Genomic DNA, 17,167 nt, shown 5'->3' with positions numbered 1-17,167 from the left:
GTGTTAGTGCTATTTTTAAAAAATCACATTGAAAGAAGTTCACTTTCCATTTATCACAATTAAAAGTGCTAGTCTTAGCCTAAAAAAAAGGTAAAGGTTAAGGACCCCTGACAGTTAAGTCCAGTCGCAGACGACTCTGGGGTTGCGGCGCACATCTCGCTTTAAAGGCCAAGGGAGCCAGTGTTTGTCCGCAGACAGTTTTTTCCGGGTCATGAGGCCAGCATGACTAAGCCGCTTCTGGTGCAACGGAACACCAAAACCAGAGCAGCGCATGGAAATGCTTTTTACCTTCCCGCCAGAGCGGTACCTATTTATCTACTTGCACTTTTTGGCGTGCTTTCAAACTGCTAGGTTGGCAGGAGCTGGGACCGAGCAATGGGAGCTCACTCCATCATGGGGATTCGAACCACCGATCTTCTGATCAGCAAGCCCAAGAGGCTCAGTGGTTTAGACCAGCAAGGAAAATTGCCTGAGTAATGAGATCATTAGCTGAGGTTTTCTGCAGGTGCCCCCACCACACAGAGGCACAGCCTCCTCTGCTGTGGCACCCAGCTTATAGAACACACTTGGCAAACATGCTTATATAGTGCCCCTCCTGTGTAGTATCGTTGTTTAGAGAGTCAGACCAGGACTGAGGAGACACAGACCCAATTCCCCTCGCTTCCACAACGCTCCCTGGGTGACTTTGAGCCAAGCACTGTCCCTCCACATAACCTGAAGCATGTGTTATCCTTGGAGGAAGGGTGGCCTGTTGGATTTTTAGTGCCAGCTGAACAGAGCTGTTGCCAGCCGCCTAGTAGAAAGCCAAAGAACTTCCTGACAGTAAGAGCTGTTCGACAGTGGAATTTGCTGCCAAGGAGTGTGGTGGAGTCTCCTTCTTTGGAGGTCTTTAAGCAGAGGCTTGACAACCATATGTCAGGAGTGCTCTGATGGTGTTTCCTGCTTGGCAGGGGGTTGGACTCGATGACCCTTGTGGTCTCTTCCAACTCTATGATTCTATGATTCTATGATTCAAACAGTCTGGGCTGCTCTAGTATATTTAACACTGATTTATTGTTCAGCTAGAAAAGCTTTTCATTGCAATGAAGACCAAACATTTTCACCTGCTAATTCCTGCAGCCCAAGACACAGTTACAGAAATCAGCTCCAGCAACCCTGAAGGGAAAGTGGTTGAAAAACAAACATGCAGAATTTCCAAATCACCAGGAAAGGAATTAACCCAGCCTTTCCCTGTGCATTCTGCAGCCTTTTTATCTACAGAAATCTCTGGTATGGATATAAATGGTATCACCATCTTCTGCAAGATGCTGCTAGAAGCACAGGTGCAGTGGTCAGCCGGGAAGCTGGCAACCTTGCACTTGGGCAAGGATCTGAAGCAGGAGTATAGGTTCAGGGACAAAACAGCCCTTTATTTCTGCAGCAGTAGGAGCAGCCGTCAGCAACTAGTTCTGCAAAATGGCTGTGCAATTTTGGGGGGCTTCAGCCTGCAGACAGCCTGGGCTTGTCACTTGTTTCAAGGCTGCATATTCCCCCTTGCCCCAGAAGACAACCCCAAGCAAAATTGAGTCCCAATCCATGGGGCAAGGCAATAAAACCTATGGAGCATATTGGTCCCCATCTAGGCTTTTTTGACCTCGCCTGCATGCCCAGGTTAGGTCTGGGGCAGAAACTAATCATTTTAGGTTCAATCTTCCAGAAGAAAAGCTTTATTGGCAGGAGAAGGTCTGTGGGCTGTGATTCTGGCCTGAACAGTTGCTGATATGCATTGACTAAAGTTTAACTTTGGGGGCAAGAAGTGGTGGATAACCATAATATATTTAATTTCTAGCCTGCTTCCTTGCAGCAGCACTAACGGTTACTCGTCAACTGCTCAGAGTTGTTGCGTTAAACATTCTCCTGCTCCATGGCACTGCCCTCGCCATTTCCCTGGGACGGAGAAAGCGAAAGGTCCTTTGGCTCAAGCGAAAGGTCTCTTGGCTCAGCCCCTACCGGTGAGGGCCAGATGCACGATCGACATCTCAAAGTCCACACGGACGACGGCATGAAAAGTCATGGCTTCCTGCTCTTGTAGAGCAGAAGAGTTGTAGGGGATCCCTCCTGCAGCACCTTGACCCCCTACGAGCAAGCGAGGGCCTTGGCAAAGATGAATTTCGAAGACCTCTTGTGCGAGGCTGGGGGCTTTGGCAAATTCCAGATCCTCACTTTGCTCCTGCTCTGCCTCCCGAGGCTCTTCCTCCCTCTGCATTTCCTCCTGCACAACTTCCTGGCGGCCACCCCGCCTCATCGCTGCGCCATCCTGCATCAGGACCGCTTTGCCAACCTCACCGAGGCAGAGGTGCTGCTCATCAGCATCCCGAGGGATTCGGAAGAAGCCTTCAGCTCCTGTGAGATGTTTTCGGAGCCTCAGTTCCACCTCCTGCTCAACTCCTCCCAAGCGTCGACCAATGTCACATCTGTACAGCGCTGCCAGAATGGGTGGGTTTATAACCGGTCCCAGTTCACTTCCACCATAGCTACCCAGGTAAGCTTAGCATCTTCCCGTACGTTTGGAGACCATCTGAAAGTGCAAACAAGTGCAAAAGAATGGGCTCTTTTGGAATTGAGCAGAGAGAAATATGTACTTGGCCATAAGACTCATTATTGCCTGGTCTCAGTCTAATCTACTTCATAGGGTTCTTGTGAGGGACAGAAGAACCATGAAGACTACCTTGAGCTCTCTGGAGAAAAATGCAATAAATAAATGCAATAAATAAATACATTACAGTTGTTACTCTCCCTTTCTCTGCCACTTTGAGAGTGCTTTGGGCAGTGAGCGTATGTTTCTGAGGGGATTATTTGTTTACTATTTATCACCATGATCATTATTTATTTCCTTTATCAGTTGCTTTATACACAATAAAAGAAATCAAAGTGACTAAATCCTAACAAATAAAAGCAATTTAAAACTACGGGGAAATGTAACACCGTGATCAATACAAAATGCTCATCCAGTAAAATATCCATAAGAACAAGTCCTCCTCACTCACTAAAGCAGTGGTTCTCAGACTTTTCCCCCTGGGTCACACTTTCAGAATAAAAAATTGGTCGCGCCACAGCAGTTTTATTTATTGATAAGAAATACATTGGAAAATGAAAGGAAACTTGCAGCAGTGCTTGTTTTGTAACATAGAACACAACTACTTTATAATATGATTGTGGGGCATCCAAAAAGTAAAAAATAACACAGTACGTGGATGTTTCCCAAAATATAATACAGTCATACCTCGGGTTAAATGTGCTTCAGCTTGAGCGTTTTCAAATTACGTTCCGCGGCGAAGTAACGGAGCGCGTTACTTCTGGGTTTTGCCACTCGCGCATGCACAGACGCTCAAAATGACGTCACGCGCATGCGCGGAAGCGGCAAAACGTGACCCACACATGTGCAGATGCGCAGTCATGTTTTACGTTCTGCTCAGGATGCGAACGGGGCTCTGGAACGGATCCCGTCCTCATCCAGAGGTACCACTGTACTGATTGTCCTTGAATCTTCCTGCCACACTTGTAGGGCCGTCTTAAGCATATCTGGTGCCGTGGGGCAAAGATCCCTCTAGCGCCCCCTCTCTTTCCCAGAATTTAGAACTCGGGGCCTAACTCATGGACCACCTCGTAGCTCCAGGAGCCGCTGCCCACAGAAGACGCCGCCGATGTGGACGCAGTGCGGCTGGCCAGACCGCCAGAACCCTGTGTTCGCTTGTGAGGGTCTGGGGTGCCTCTTCCTCATCCGCTGCCTGACAACGACAGCCTGCTGCTGGTACTACCCAGTGGCCTGAGGGTCTAAGGAGCAGGAGGCAGTTGCCACGCCGCCGCCTGTGCCCCTGGGAGTGGTGGTGGTGTGGCGGGAATTACCGACATCCACATTTCGCAGCACATTAACTTGGTGCTATGTCACCCCGGAACACCTCAGCTGACCCTTGAAGCTGTTTGAGCGTTAATGTTTGATCATTAGATGACAAACTTCTATCCTGGCATCTATAGTCAGGTATGTAGCCGTGTTGGTCTGACGCAGTCAAAATATATAAAAATTGTCCAGTAGCACCTTAGAGACCAACTAAGTTTGTTCTTGGTATAAGCTGGACAATTTTTATTTTATTTTTATATGTATTTCTATCCTGGCAGTTCATCCTGGCAGTTCATTAGGAAGCCCGAGGGAAAGAATAACAAAGAAAGCAAAGGAACGTTCTCAATGATGTAATCCTGGCCAACTGGGCCCTTACTCGTGGAGTAAGTCCCATTGAGTTCATTAGTGCTTACTTCCAGGGAAGTGGGTGTAGCCTGGTTGTAGCCTATACTATGTAACCTTTAGCTGCCATTCGAAAGCACCCCTAAAGAAAGGTACTCACATATTTTAAATGTTCAAAATTGAGTTTATATTTAAGAATGAAGTACATGCAGTTGACCCCTGGGTAGTCATAGCTCTAGCTTATTTGGTAGATATTATTTAATTGGGAAAGTCCTGATTTGAATCAGCTTGATAGATTGAACCTTTATTGCAGTGTTTCTGAATGCATCATTCAAAAGCCTCAGTGGGAAGCTATATGTATCTGAACTCAAAATCTAAAGAGGTAAAAGAGTTTCCCCTGATTGCTGCTGAATAATAATAATAATAATAATAACAATAATAATAATAATAATAAAATAAATAATAATAAGCCATTATCTTAATACTCTTGGCAGCTTCCAACAGACTATAAAAACACATTAAAATATCAAACATTAAAAATTTCCCTATACAGCACATAGATTTAATAGGCTGTTTTCCCCACATCCTATCCCATTGGCCTGGCTTGCAGGGGCTGATGGGAGTTGTAGTTCAGCCACACCTGGAGGGCCAAAGATTCCACACACCGGCAATTCAATATCGCTCTTCCATACTGTACCTAATGTAGTTAGGGGAATGGCTGCAGTTTTTATTAATATCGCTCTTCCATACTGTACCTAATGTAGTTAGGGGAATGGCTGCAGTTTTTATTAATAAAGCAGATCTATTTGAAATCAACCCTGTGTTTATGTTCCAAAATCCTTGCCTGTGTATTTAAGGCACACAGGAGTCCTCCTGGGGGAAAATGGCGGCAACCCTGAGTCAAGCTGCCTATAGGTATTCTAAATGCTTCTCTGGGTTCTTTGTTCCAGTGGGATCTGGTCTGTGAGCAAAAAGAGCTGAATCACGCCACAGCCACCTTCTTCTTCATTGGCGTCATGCTTGGAGCGCTGATCTTTGGCTACCTGTCAGACAGGTAATGTTCTCACACTTATTGAAACCTTTTGTTCACATGACAAACACCTTTATGCGCCCAATTTGATTGCCACACTTTATGGCAGTCTTCCCTAACAGGATGTCTTCCAGATATTTGGACTCCAACTCCCATCAGTCCCAGCCAGCATGACCAATAGCCAGGGATGGGACTTGTAGTCCATCAACATCTGGATAGCATCAGGTGAGGGAAGTTCTGGTCTACAGAACTTCCCATAAGTGAGATAGGGCAGGGTTGGCATACTAGGAATTTAGGAAGGAGTCTTTATTCTCAACCAAACCACTCAATTATTAAATCATAGAAGTGTAGAGTTGGAAGGGACTATGAGGGTCATTTAGTCCAGCCCCCGGCAATGCAGGAATCTTTTGCCCAATGTGGGGCTCAAACCCACAACCCTGAGATCAATAGTCTGATGCTCTACTAGCTGAGCCATCCCTTCAAATGATTAAGATCTTCTTGTCTTTAAACATTTCAAATACGTTTTGTATTTTATTTAGTCATTTGTATCGCTTTGCTGCTTTGTCGTTCGTTGCCCTGGGCTCCTTTGCAAAGGAAGGGGTTTCTAGAACCTTAAATAATACAAAATAAGAACTGCAGTGTCAACCCCTGTGCTAGACGAAGACAAGCTTAGATGCTGTGAATGACATTGGAGAGATGTGCAGGCTGCGGCCTTACCTGGCAAGGCAATTCTTCTGGCATTCTGACTGGAACGGAAACAGGTGCTGCTGGTTTACTTTTGGCTTCCTAGGTTTGGCCGGAGGCGGATGCTTCTGCTGTCTTTCCTTTCCATGATGTTCTTTGGGGCCCTGGCTGCGTTTTCAGAGTCTTACCTGATGTTCATCATCATGAGGTCGCTCTGTGGGATGGGACTCACAGGCGTGTCCATCATCTCCTTGATATTAGGTGAGAGGTTCCGAGATGAGAGGCGATTTCTTTCCATTTCAGGCCGGATGCCTCCGCATGTTGACACTGCAGATGGGAATAGTGATCGTGGGCACCCTCTTTCTCTCTGGCCCCATCTAAACCTTACGTTTAAAGCAAGTACCACGGCATTTGAAACAGCCGTAGCTTCTTCTACAGAATCCTGGGAAATGTAGCTTTTGCTGAGAGTTGCTAGGAAAGCCCTGTTCCCCTCACAGAGCTAGAGTTCCCTCTGGAGAGGGATCAATGGTCAAACCACTCTTAGAAAGGTTGCTTTATGGCTGTCTTCCTTTTGCGAAGATTACAGTGGATGCTCGGGTTGCGAACGTGATCCGTGCGGGAGGCACGTTCGCAACCCACAGCATTTGCAACCTGTGACCTGCGCATTTGCGCACGCGCGGGCTGTGATTTGGCGCTTCTGTGCATGCGCAAAGTGCGATTTAGCGCTTCTGCCCATGTGCAAGCACCGAAACCTGGAAGTAACCCGTTCCAGTATTTCTGGGTTTGGTGTGGTGCACAACCCGAAATCACGCAGCCCAAAGCGTATGTAACCCGAGGTATGACTGTACTAGCTGCAGCAAACTTCTGTCCCCACCCTCTGCAATCTGTTGCATCTGATCAGGATAGCATCCCGTGGGTGGCAATTTCCTCCATGGATTCGAAATATGGAAGGGTCTTTGATCATAGGGAGGGAGAAGGGTGGCAATTTCCTCCATGGATTCGAAATATGGAAGGGTCTTTGATCATAGGGAGGGAGTAGGGTGGCTTTGCCCCTCTTGCCCCACCCTAATGTTGAGCAGGGAGTGCAGTTTTGGCTGCTGAGTCGTTGCAGCTAGAGTTTATGGGGTTGACCGTGATTGTGTTGAAGGTGAACTGAGTCCAAACGTTGAGAGCTGCTGCGGTATATTAACTTCCAGCTGTAGAATGGACTGACGTCAAGCATCGCACCTTCTGCGGCACCATCAGCGGCATTTCCTGGTCTCTTGGGTACATGCTCTTGGCGCTTGTGGCCTACCTGATTCGGACGTGGCGTTGGCTCCTGTTGGCTGTCACCTCTCCCTGCCTCCTCAGCATCGTCATTTGGTGGTGAGTGACTGTGGAACTCCTCTGTTATGTATCCAGTGGTCTGGGTTTGCCTGAGCTTGAGTCTGGACTAAGGATTCAGAGCTCCTGTGTTCTGATTCGATACATGATGTCCAGTCACAGAACATTCAGGATTTGGGCCTCTGCCATTGGCCCTTGAACTCTTAGTCGTGATTTGCAGCTTGGAAGTTTAGGCAGCCAATCATGTTGGGAGTGGGAGTGGCCCAGGCTTTCAGGAATGTATATAAGCAGTTGCTTTGCCCCTGTTTCTCAGTTATGTAGTTCAATTAAGGTTCTTGCTGTTATCACTGCATCTTGCCTCATGGGAACCCACCTACACTTCATCCTCCAAACCCTAATATTCACCAAGGACTTTGAAAGGTTTCCTGCACACCCAACCACATCTTGTCAGCTATGCCCTTTCTTCAACTTCCCTAGGTTCTTCTTTCTTGTACTCTTTACCTCTTCTTCCTGGTAACTTTGAGAACCAAAGTGTCAGTGCCACTCACCCTATCTTGCCTTGACTGCTCGCAGGAGCTCACAGGGGCAGGAGTGTGTGCATAGAGATGATGTTTTCCTCATCTGCAGCAATCCCAGATGCAGCAACCCCACTTGATCTACAAAACACCTTGTTTGTCCCTTGCCAGGTGGCTCCCAGAATCTGCCCGGTGGCTCTTGACAAAGAAGGAGGTGGAGGCAGCGCATGGCTATCTTTCCAGATGTGCCAAAGTCAATGGCAAGAAAGAGTTTGACTCCAAGATAACTCCAGACGTGAGTGCAAGGGGTCTTGCAGCACCTCAGGTGCAGTGATGGACCTCTAGAAAACAACCACAACAAGTAAGACCCGCAACAAAATGATGTGGAGGGTTCCTGCTCAGGGTTCCAACAAGCCAGCCAATCGAGTACTCTTGTTATCTCTCTTTTCCTGTCTTCCATGCTTGCCCTCCAATAGGTGGCTCAATGGTAGAGCCCTTGCCTACCATGCAACAAGGTTCCAGGTTCAATCCCCGACCTCTCCAGGTCAGGCTGAGACCCTGGAGAGCTGAAGCCTGCTTGTGTAGGCGATGCCAGTCAATTTGTACATATTTATACACAGTATTTATAGCCCGCTCTTCATTGAGTGTTTCCAGTCCTAGAGCTGGGAACCAAGCCATAAAAACAAAGAGCGAAAAGCGACACACCAAATTACAAAATCATATAAACAGGTTCAACCAACAACAACTTGACCCTTCCACCACCTAGGTGGACCAATGACCTGACTCAGCGTAAGGAGTCTTCCTAAGCTCCCACAGCCAGCCTTCTGTACCCGTCAAATGTTCAAAACTCCGTAATATGGCTCAGTTTGGGATCCCTCCCTCCCTCAAAAATTATTTTTCATGCGTCTGTAGGCTTTGGGGGTTCTCTGTAGCATGCTGACAATCTCCCTCATGTGCACAGATGGTACCATCTTGGCTACATAATCATAGAATCATAGAATTGTAGAGTTGGAAGGGACCCAAAGGGTCTAGTCCAACCCCCTGCCTCCATCCTAGGAGAATGAGTTCCTGTCTGATGTCATGATGGGATCCTGCCTTTGCAAAACAGCAATGAGGGGTATTTTCCCTCTTCCTTTGCGGTGAATGTAGGTCCTGCGGAGGACACTGACCATAGAGGAGTCAAGGACCTATTTCTACTGGCACCTGGTGAAGACTCCCAAGCTGAGGAAGACCACCTTGTGTTCTGTCGTCGTATGGTATGAACAAAAACTGATGACTGTGCTTATTTCCCGACTTTGAAAGAGATGGAGCCAGTTTTCTTTCTTGGAAGGCGTTGCAGTTAATTGTGGTGGGAATTAAGCTGCAGAGTAACATTATCTGAAGACAGGCTTTCCTATGTTGGGTATTTTTGGAAGTCAGATTAGATGTTTATTGTCTTCCTTGGGCGAGTGTGCAATATTTTACATCAAAGGAGGAATGCAAACCATCGTATTGCTGTGCTTTCTCCGGTGTCAACATATATTTTCCAAATGCTAGTTTGTGGTGATTTATGAAACTCCCACCACAAATGGAGCACGGTTCCTTCAGATGTCATCTCGCTTTGTAACGCTACCTCAACTGGGAATGAGTAATTCCAAATGACTGTTGACATAGCTGGTGGCTGTGTGCAATCCTGACTCTCTGGAACTTTACATCCCCAATGGAACTGGTCTTTCCCCTGCACACACACACACAAACACACACACATACCTGAGCAGTGAGCCTGAAGAAACTAACAAGTTTTGGACTGGAGTTTATTGCGTACGTTTTCCACTGTTTGCAATTCCATTTCATTTGCGTAGCCCAGGTAGTATTACCCTCAAACAACATCAATTCCGGTTCTCCCCCTCCCCATAAAGTCGCATAAATCTGATAAATTAGGGGAAATTGGGCTCCGAACTGCTGCACTCGACTTATTTGTTTTGGTGTTTGGGGGCATTGCCCAAAGCAATAACCCAGCAGCAGACAGGATTGCTCTCTCTACACATCAACTGATGTGTAGTGAGAGCAGTCCTGCTTAGCAATGGACAGATGCACAAGGGAACTCTGTGTACCTGAGCCCAGCACTAATCAGGATCTCTCCCTCTCCTCTGCTCTCACACATTGACTGCTGCGAGGGAGAGCGACCCTGCTGAGTCCTTCAGGGAGTTCGTTCACACACTCAAACTGAGCAAGATTTGCACTGGTGGGCAGGACACCCGTCAATCACGTGATGCCGTAAAGGCATCCCGCGATTGCCCATCCACCTGTCAACTTTGGCTTACAAGGGCTGATCCTGATATTCCTAGCTGCTGAACCTAAGTCGTCTCTGTTTTCCTTGCAGGTTTGGTGTAGCGTTCACCTATTACGGCATCAGTCTAAACATCAGCGGTTTCAGCTTGGATCCGTACGTGACACATTTTATCTTTGGGGCCATTGAGATCCCTGCCAAAGTCAGTGTGTATGTTGTCTTGGACCGCATCGGCCGCAGGCATTGTCAGGCGTGGACTCTGATTGGAACGGGAGGCATGATTGCTCTGAATGCAGCCATCCCTGCAGGTGAGAGGCTCATCTGGCCAGTTCTGCAGCATCACTGAGCATCCTCCTAGTCATTACATGAGCTGCAGCAGCATCACTTGCCTCCCGGGGCTCCTTCAGAAGATGTTGAGGAGCCATCCTTGATTTCTTTGCACAAAGATTATGCGGAGGTTGTACTCTTTTTTTGCACATTCATCCCGGTTTAACACTGAGATCCAGCGCCGAGGGCCTTCTGGCGGTTCCCTCACTGCGAGAAGTGAGGATACAGGGAACCAGGCAGAGGGCCTTCTTGGTAGTGGCACCCGCCCTGTGGAACGTCCTCCCACCAAATGTCAAGGAAATAAGCAACTATCCTACCAGGCAGAGGGCCTTCTCAGTAGTGGCTCCCGCCCTGTGGAACGCCCTCCCACCAGACGTCAAGGAAATAAGCAACTATCCTACTTTTAAAAGACATCTGAAGGCAGCCCTGTTTAGGGAAGTTTTTAATGTTTAATGCTGTATCGTGTTTTTTATATTCGATTGGGAGCTGCCCAGAGTGGCTGGGGAAACCCAGCCAGATGGGCAGGATACAAATAAATTATTATTATTATTATTATTATTATTATTATTATTAATCTTCCCATCCATTTACCCTTATCCTACACCTTTTGGTAGATTTCCCTAGCTACGAAAAGTCTTTTATTTACTTAAAGGTGGATCTGTTGCCAGAGCATCAGAGTGTTGCATAAACCTACATTTCCAGTATGCCCTTAAATCTTCATGCCTCCTGTTTCTTCCTCCCTCAGAGCATGGGCATCTCCGATCGGCAGTGGCCATCTTGGGCAAGGGTTTCTCTGAAGCCTCTTTCACCACCGTCTTCCTCTACACAGCTGAACTTTTCCCAACGGTGGTCAGGTAAGTGGCTTGGGCTCCAATCAGACCCACTGGGGGTGGTGGTTGTTGCTTTTTACAAACTTATTGATATCCAGTGACTTCCCTTCTTCTCTTTCCATGGTTCATTTTCTATCTCTCCCATTCCTGCATTTCTAATACTATAACCATTCAAGTCAGTGTTGCATTTTTACACCATTCAAACATTAATTACGCTGTGTTGAATTTATCTTAATGCTGCTCATCTCCCCCCCCCCCATTCTAATAGAAGATTATACATTCTAGACAAAGGTTTATCCTTTTTTGTAATAGTTCTTTTTCAAATTGTGAGCTTTGGTCCAAAACCCCCTCTTTTTTTTGTCTAACTTGAACATATCATGTACCTGATGATGATGTAATCTGTAACTTGGCTCCTTAAGTTTTCCATAGGTTTCAGTCTGGATTCCCTCCCTGTAAATTCCAGCAAATCCCTGTATGCCACCCATTGTCTATCCATATTAACTCTCTTAATTGAAATTGCTTCAATAGGGAATAACCATAAGGGTGTTTTTCTTTCTAGCAAATTTTTATATTTATCCCAAGCTCTGTTCATAAAACTCTTATAAATTTTAGACATGCATGCCAGCCAAATTTAAAATCATGGCCTTCCAGGTCTGAAATATTTGCATTATCCAATACAATCCATTCTTTTAACCAACACAAACAAGCTGCCTCATTATACAGTTGCAGATCTGGCAGGGCAAAGCCTCATTTCCCTTTTATATCTATCAAAATTTTATGTTTAATTCTAGGCTTTCCTTCCTACCAGATAAATTTAGAAATACCCACCTTCCACATAAAGCAAAATCTTTGGGGATTTCTTCTGAGGCTACATTTCCCAAATCTTCTTCAAAAGAACCAAATACAGACCCATACTTGATTTGTGCTGGAATCCAAGGCTGTTACTAAAGGAGAAGCAAGATCTGTTGGGGTGTGAATGCTGTCAGCCCCTCCATCTTAGGCTCAGGTTGTACATATGTGCAAATAAAGCCATATATCCTAAGGACATCACAGTCTCCACTGACCGTCATTCCAAGGAAACCAAACTCTGGAAAAGTGCCTGGAACCCCTTGAACCTCTCACTGCTCAGAGACTGGGATGGCGTGTAACAGTTTGATGGATTTATCTCCAATCGAAATTGTTTTGCGTTACCTTTGTAGGCAGAGTGGTGTTGGCTGCTGTTCATTCATAGCACGGTTGGCCAGCTCCATAGCTCCTCTGATCATGCTGCTAGATGACACCTGGAGATACCTTCCTCCCTTGATATTCAGTGTGGTGGCCCTGGTGTCTGGGACGGTGGCCTTTCTGCTAACAGAGACAACCAACATCCAGTTGCCAGAGACTATTGAAGATGTGGAAGATGGGAGGTGAGTGACGTAGACACACAAGGCACATCACTTGAATAAAGCTTTCCACTTCAAAGAGGGAAGCAGTCAGATATCAGCAGGTTTCTCTCCCCCCCCCCAAACTGGTTCCTCCAGACTGTCAACATTTTGAGGGAGGGATTCTGGTGCATGTCAAATATTTAGACTTGCACCATGACACTGGATTAAAGTCCTTTGCCATTTTAGCATAACAAGTTAACTTCAAAACAATGGCAGTGGACTTTTTGCGATTTGGAAAGTAATGTACAGTGGTGCCTCGCAAGACGAAAAGAATCCGTTCTGTGATTCTCTTCGTCTAGCGGTTTTTTTGTCTTGCGAAGCAAGCCCATTGAAGGATTAGCAGATTAGCGCTATTAGCACTATTAGCGGCTTTTAGCGGCTTATCTGCTGATCAGATCAGCTGATAAGCGGCTTAGCGGCTTAGAAAAAAGGGGGGGGGGAAACCAGCAGGAACTCGCAAGACATTGTCGTCTTGCGAAGCAAGCCCATAGGAAATTCGTTTTGCGAAGCACCTCCAAAACGGAAAACTCTTTCGTCTAGCGAGTTTTCCGTCTTGCGAGGCATTCGTCTTGCGGGGCACCACTGTACTGGAAAAGGTGGGATGAGAGAAAGATTAATGGGAATACATATAAACACTGTAGAAGCAAGTCAGGGTGGATGCTCATTGTTGCAGACAAACAAATCAGAACAAATACTCAACATAGGTTGGACTATAACCTGCAAGGAAGCTTAGTGCAAGCGAAGCAGGGTGAACGCTCAGTGATCAGGCCATTTGGAGGAAACCCTAAGTGTAGATCTAGGCTGCATCTATGCCGTATACTTAAAGGGCATTTCCTCGCTCAAAGAATCCTGGGAACTGTAGTTTATGGTCGTGTGGCGCTGTGGGTTAAACCCACAGAATGTTGCTGATCAGAAAGTCGGCGGTTCGTATCCCCGCATCGGGGTCAGCTCCCGTTGCTTGGTCCCTGCTCCTACCAACCTAGCAGTTCGAAAGCAGGTCAAAGTGCAAGTAGATAAATAGGTACCACTCCGGCAGGAAGGTAAATGGTGTTTCCGTGCACTGCTCTGGTTCGCCAGAAGCGGCTTAGTCATGCTGGCCACAAGACCCGGAAGCTGTACGCTGGCTCCCTCGGCCAATAAAGCGAGATGAGCGCTGCAACCCCAGAATCGGACACGACTGGAGCTAATGGTCAGGGGTCCCTTTACTTTAAATTAGAGCTGTGTGCAAGATAAACTACAGCTCCCAGTATCCCAGCTCCCGTATCTGAAGAAGTGTGCAAGCACACGAAAGCTTATACCAAGAACAAACTTAGTTGGTCTCTAAGGTGCTACTGGACATTTTTTTTAAAAAAAAAAACTTTTATATACAGTGGCACCTCAAGTTACACATGCTTCAGGTTACATACGCTTCAGGTTACAGACTCCGCTAACCCAGAAATAGTACCTCGGGTTAAGAACTTTGCTTCAGGATGAGAACAGAATTCGTGCTCTGGCAGCGCGGCAGCAGCAGGAGGCCCCATTAGCTAAAGTGGTGCTTCAGGTTAAGAACAGTTTCAGGTTAAGAACGGACCTCCGGAACGAATTAAGGACTTAACCCAAGGTACCACTGTATTTCGACTGCATCAGACCAACACGGCTACCTACCTGAATACAGCTCCCAGGATTCTTGGGGGGGGGGCAGGGGGACTGTTCTTTAAATGCATGGTATTCATGCAGCCCAAGTACATTTCTGAACGCAATTCAAAGTACTGGTGCTCACCATTAAAAACTCCCCCACCCCCACCCCGGAACCAAACCTGGTATCTTGAAGAATGCTTTTCCTTCTACTAACCTGTATTAAGGTCATTTTGAGAGTCTCTCTGCCAGGTGCTCCTTCATCCAAGGCAAGACAGGGGGTGACAAGAGAGAGGGTCTTCTTGACTGCAGAGCCTCATTTGTGAAAAATATTTCCCCAGAAAGGTTTGCCTGGTGTGAACATTCCTATCTGGAGATATATAGCCTCTGGATAGCCATGAGGGGACAGGTGATGGAGTCGCTGAGGTGCAAAGGGAGGTGGGAGGAAGGAGCTTGGCAGGCAGAGTGAGCAGGGGCAGCAGCCCCTAGCCATTAATATGTCCATAAGGTATTTCCTAATCAGAATACCTAATTCGCATTTGATGTTGAATATTCAGATATCCCCTCTGCCATAAGTGAGCATGCACGACAAATCTTTGCGGGAGGCTAAAGAGACAGAGGCGTACTTGTGAGATCTTAGTGCCTTCAGACCTCAGGGACCAGAGCAGAGCTTTATTCCATCATCTCTCTCGCTTGTCTTCAGAAACAAAAAGGCATTGGGGACCCAAGTACATGGACAAGGCATGGATGGAGCAATCCCTCTTGGGCTGATGAGTCAAACTGGCACAGATGCTCCCCTCTCTCAGCAACAGGAAGCCAGCACTGAGTGCAACGGGAAACAACACTGTAATCAGACGTTGCTGGCCAACGGAATGGACGCTGCTGGATGCTCAGAAAAAGTCTGATATAATGGGAACTGGGTGCTAATTGGAGCTGAAAGCCAATAAGAGGATAACACTGTCGTGAAGTTAAATGCCACCGTATGGCATTTTAGTTTGTTTTCAGCTTTCAGAGAGGGCCGAATCTGATACACTTACCCTATTTGCCGACATGTGTGATGAAATAAAGCGTTTGCGATATATTGTGCCTGCTAGACAGGTGTGATTGTGTGTGTGTTTGTGAACAGGAAGAGAGTAAAAGCCCCAATAAATTTAGAAGCACTGACTCCCAAGTCTTCCTCCTCATTTGCTGCCCTTTTCGCTATGCTTGGACTCCGCGATAACTTACGAGATTTGTAGGTTTACCTCTTTTGGGAGCTTTGGCTGTTTTTCGTGGTCCAGATAGATGTAAATATTATGTGTTAGTGCTATTTTTAAAAAATCACATTGAAAGAAGTTCACTTTCCATTTATCACAATTAAAAATGCTAGTCTTAGCCTAAAAAAAAAGGTAAAGGTAAAGGACCCCTGACAGTTAAGTCCAGTTGCAGACGACTCTGGGCTTGCGGCGCTCATCTCACTTTAAAGGCCAAGGGAGCCAGTGTTTGTCCGCAGACAGTTTTTTCCGGGTCATGAGGCCAGCATGACTAAGCTGTTTCTGCTGCAATGGAACACCAAAACCAGAGCAGCGCATGGAAACGCTTTTTACCTTCCCGCCGGAGTGGTACCTATTTATCTACTTGCACTTTTTGGCGTGCTTTCGAACTGCTAGGTTGGCAGGAGCTGGGACCGAGCAATGGGAGCTCACCCCATCGTGGGGATTTGAACCACCGATCTTCTGATCAGCAAGCCCAAGAGGCTCAGTGGTTTAGACCACAGTGCCAGCCCGGCAAGGAAAGCTGCCTGAGTAATGAGATCATTAGCTGAGGTTTTCTGCAGGTGCCCCCACCACACAGAGGCACAGCCTCCTCTGCTGTGGCACCCAGCTTATAGAACACACTTGGCAAACATGCTTATATAGTGCCCCTCCTGTGTAGTATCGTTGTTTAGAGAGTCAGACCAGGACTGAGGAGACACAGATCCAATTCCCCTCGCAGCCACAAAGCTCCCTGGGTGACTTTGAGCCAAGTACTGTCTCTCCACGTAACCTGAAGCATGTATTATCCTTGGAGGAAGGGTGGCCTGTTGGATTTTTAGTGCCAGCTGAACAGAGCTGTTGCCAGCTGCCTAGTAGAAAGCCAAAGAACTTCCTGACAGTAAGAGCTGTTCGACAGTGGAATTTGCTGCCAAGGAGTGTGGTGGAGTCTCCTTCTTTGGAGGTCTTTAAGCAGAGGCTTGACATCCATATGTCAGGAGTGCTCTGATGGTGTTTCCTGCTTGGCAGGGGGTTGGACTCGATGGCCCTTGTGGTCTCTTCCAACTCTATGGTTCTATGATTCTATGATTCTATGATTCAAACAGTCTGGGCTGCTCTAGTATATTTAACACTGATTTATTGTTCAGCTAGAAAAGCTTTTCATTGCAATGAAGACCAAACATTTTCACCTGCTAATTCCTGCAGCCCAAGACACAGTTACAGAAATCAGCTCCAGCAACCCTGAAGGGAAAGTGGTTGAAAAACAAACATGCAGAATTTCCAAATCACCAGGAAAAGAATTAACCCAGCCTTTCCCTATGCATTCTGCAGCCTTTTTATCTACAGAAATCTCTGGTATGGATATAAATGGTATCACCATCTTCTGCAAGATGCTGCTAGAAGCACAGGTGCAGTGGTCAGCTGGGAAGCTGGCAACCTTGCACTTGGGCAAGGATCTGAAGCAGGAGTATAGGTTCGGGGACAAAACAGCCCTTTATTTCTGCAGCAGTAGGAGCAGCCGTCAGCAACTAGTTCTGCAAAATGGCTGTGCAATTTTGGGGGGCTTCAGCCTGCAGACAGCCTGGGCTTGTCACTTGTTTCAAGGCTGCATATTCCCCCTTGCCCTAGAAGACAACCCCAAGCAAAATTGAGTCCCAATCCATGGGGCAGGGCAATAAAACCTATGGAGCATATTGGTC

At 46.8% G+C, this 17,167-nt stretch overlaps 2 protein-coding genes and 1 long non-coding RNA gene across 3 annotated transcripts in view; 2 read left to right on the top strand and 1 right to left on the bottom strand.

Annotated features, from left to right (window-relative positions):
• The window catches only part of LOC310703018, a 429,179-nt gene extending 428,778 nt beyond the window's left edge, over positions 1–401 (bottom strand). Inside the window, exon 1 of the long non-coding RNA XR_014523897.1 lies at positions 106–401. This is a non-coding gene — a long non-coding RNA (uncharacterized lncRNA). The remainder of the gene's footprint in view (positions 1–105) is intronic.
• A 1,742-nt stretch (positions 402–2,143) lies between these two features.
• On the top strand, positions 2,144–5,277 carry LOC310702458 (solute carrier family 22 member 7-like; the record flags this gene model as incomplete). The annotated part of the gene is made up of 2 exons (XM_083493936.1): positions 2,144–2,521; positions 5,170–5,277. The coding sequence occupies 2 exons, from the start codon at positions 2,144–2,146 to the stop codon at positions 5,275–5,277; spliced, it is 486 nt and encodes a 161-aa protein (XP_083350062.1).
• A 645-nt stretch (positions 5,278–5,922) lies between these two features.
• On the top strand, positions 5,923–15,400 carry LOC310702679 (solute carrier family 22 member 7-like). The gene is made up of 8 exons (XM_083494657.1): positions 5,923–6,194; positions 7,130–7,298; positions 7,943–8,066; positions 8,921–9,027; positions 10,134–10,348; positions 11,113–11,221; positions 12,397–12,603; positions 14,939–15,400. Exons 1-8 carry the CDS (start codon positions 6,056–6,058, stop codon positions 15,138–15,140), a joined length of 1,272 nt encoding a protein of 423 aa, XP_083350783.1. The 5' UTR covers positions 5,923–6,055; the 3' UTR covers positions 15,141–15,400.
• The last annotated feature ends 1,767 nt before the right edge of the window (positions 15,401–17,167 follow it).

Source organism: Podarcis liolepis (genome assembly GCF_965112155.1).
Source record: "Podarcis liolepis genome assembly, chromosome: 3".
In the NCBI taxonomy this organism is placed as follows: Eukaryota; Metazoa; Chordata; class Lepidosauria; order Squamata; family Lacertidae; genus Podarcis; species Podarcis liolepis.
Note: the sequence above shows the minus strand (reverse complement) of the source record. Positions and strands in the feature narration are given on the sequence as shown.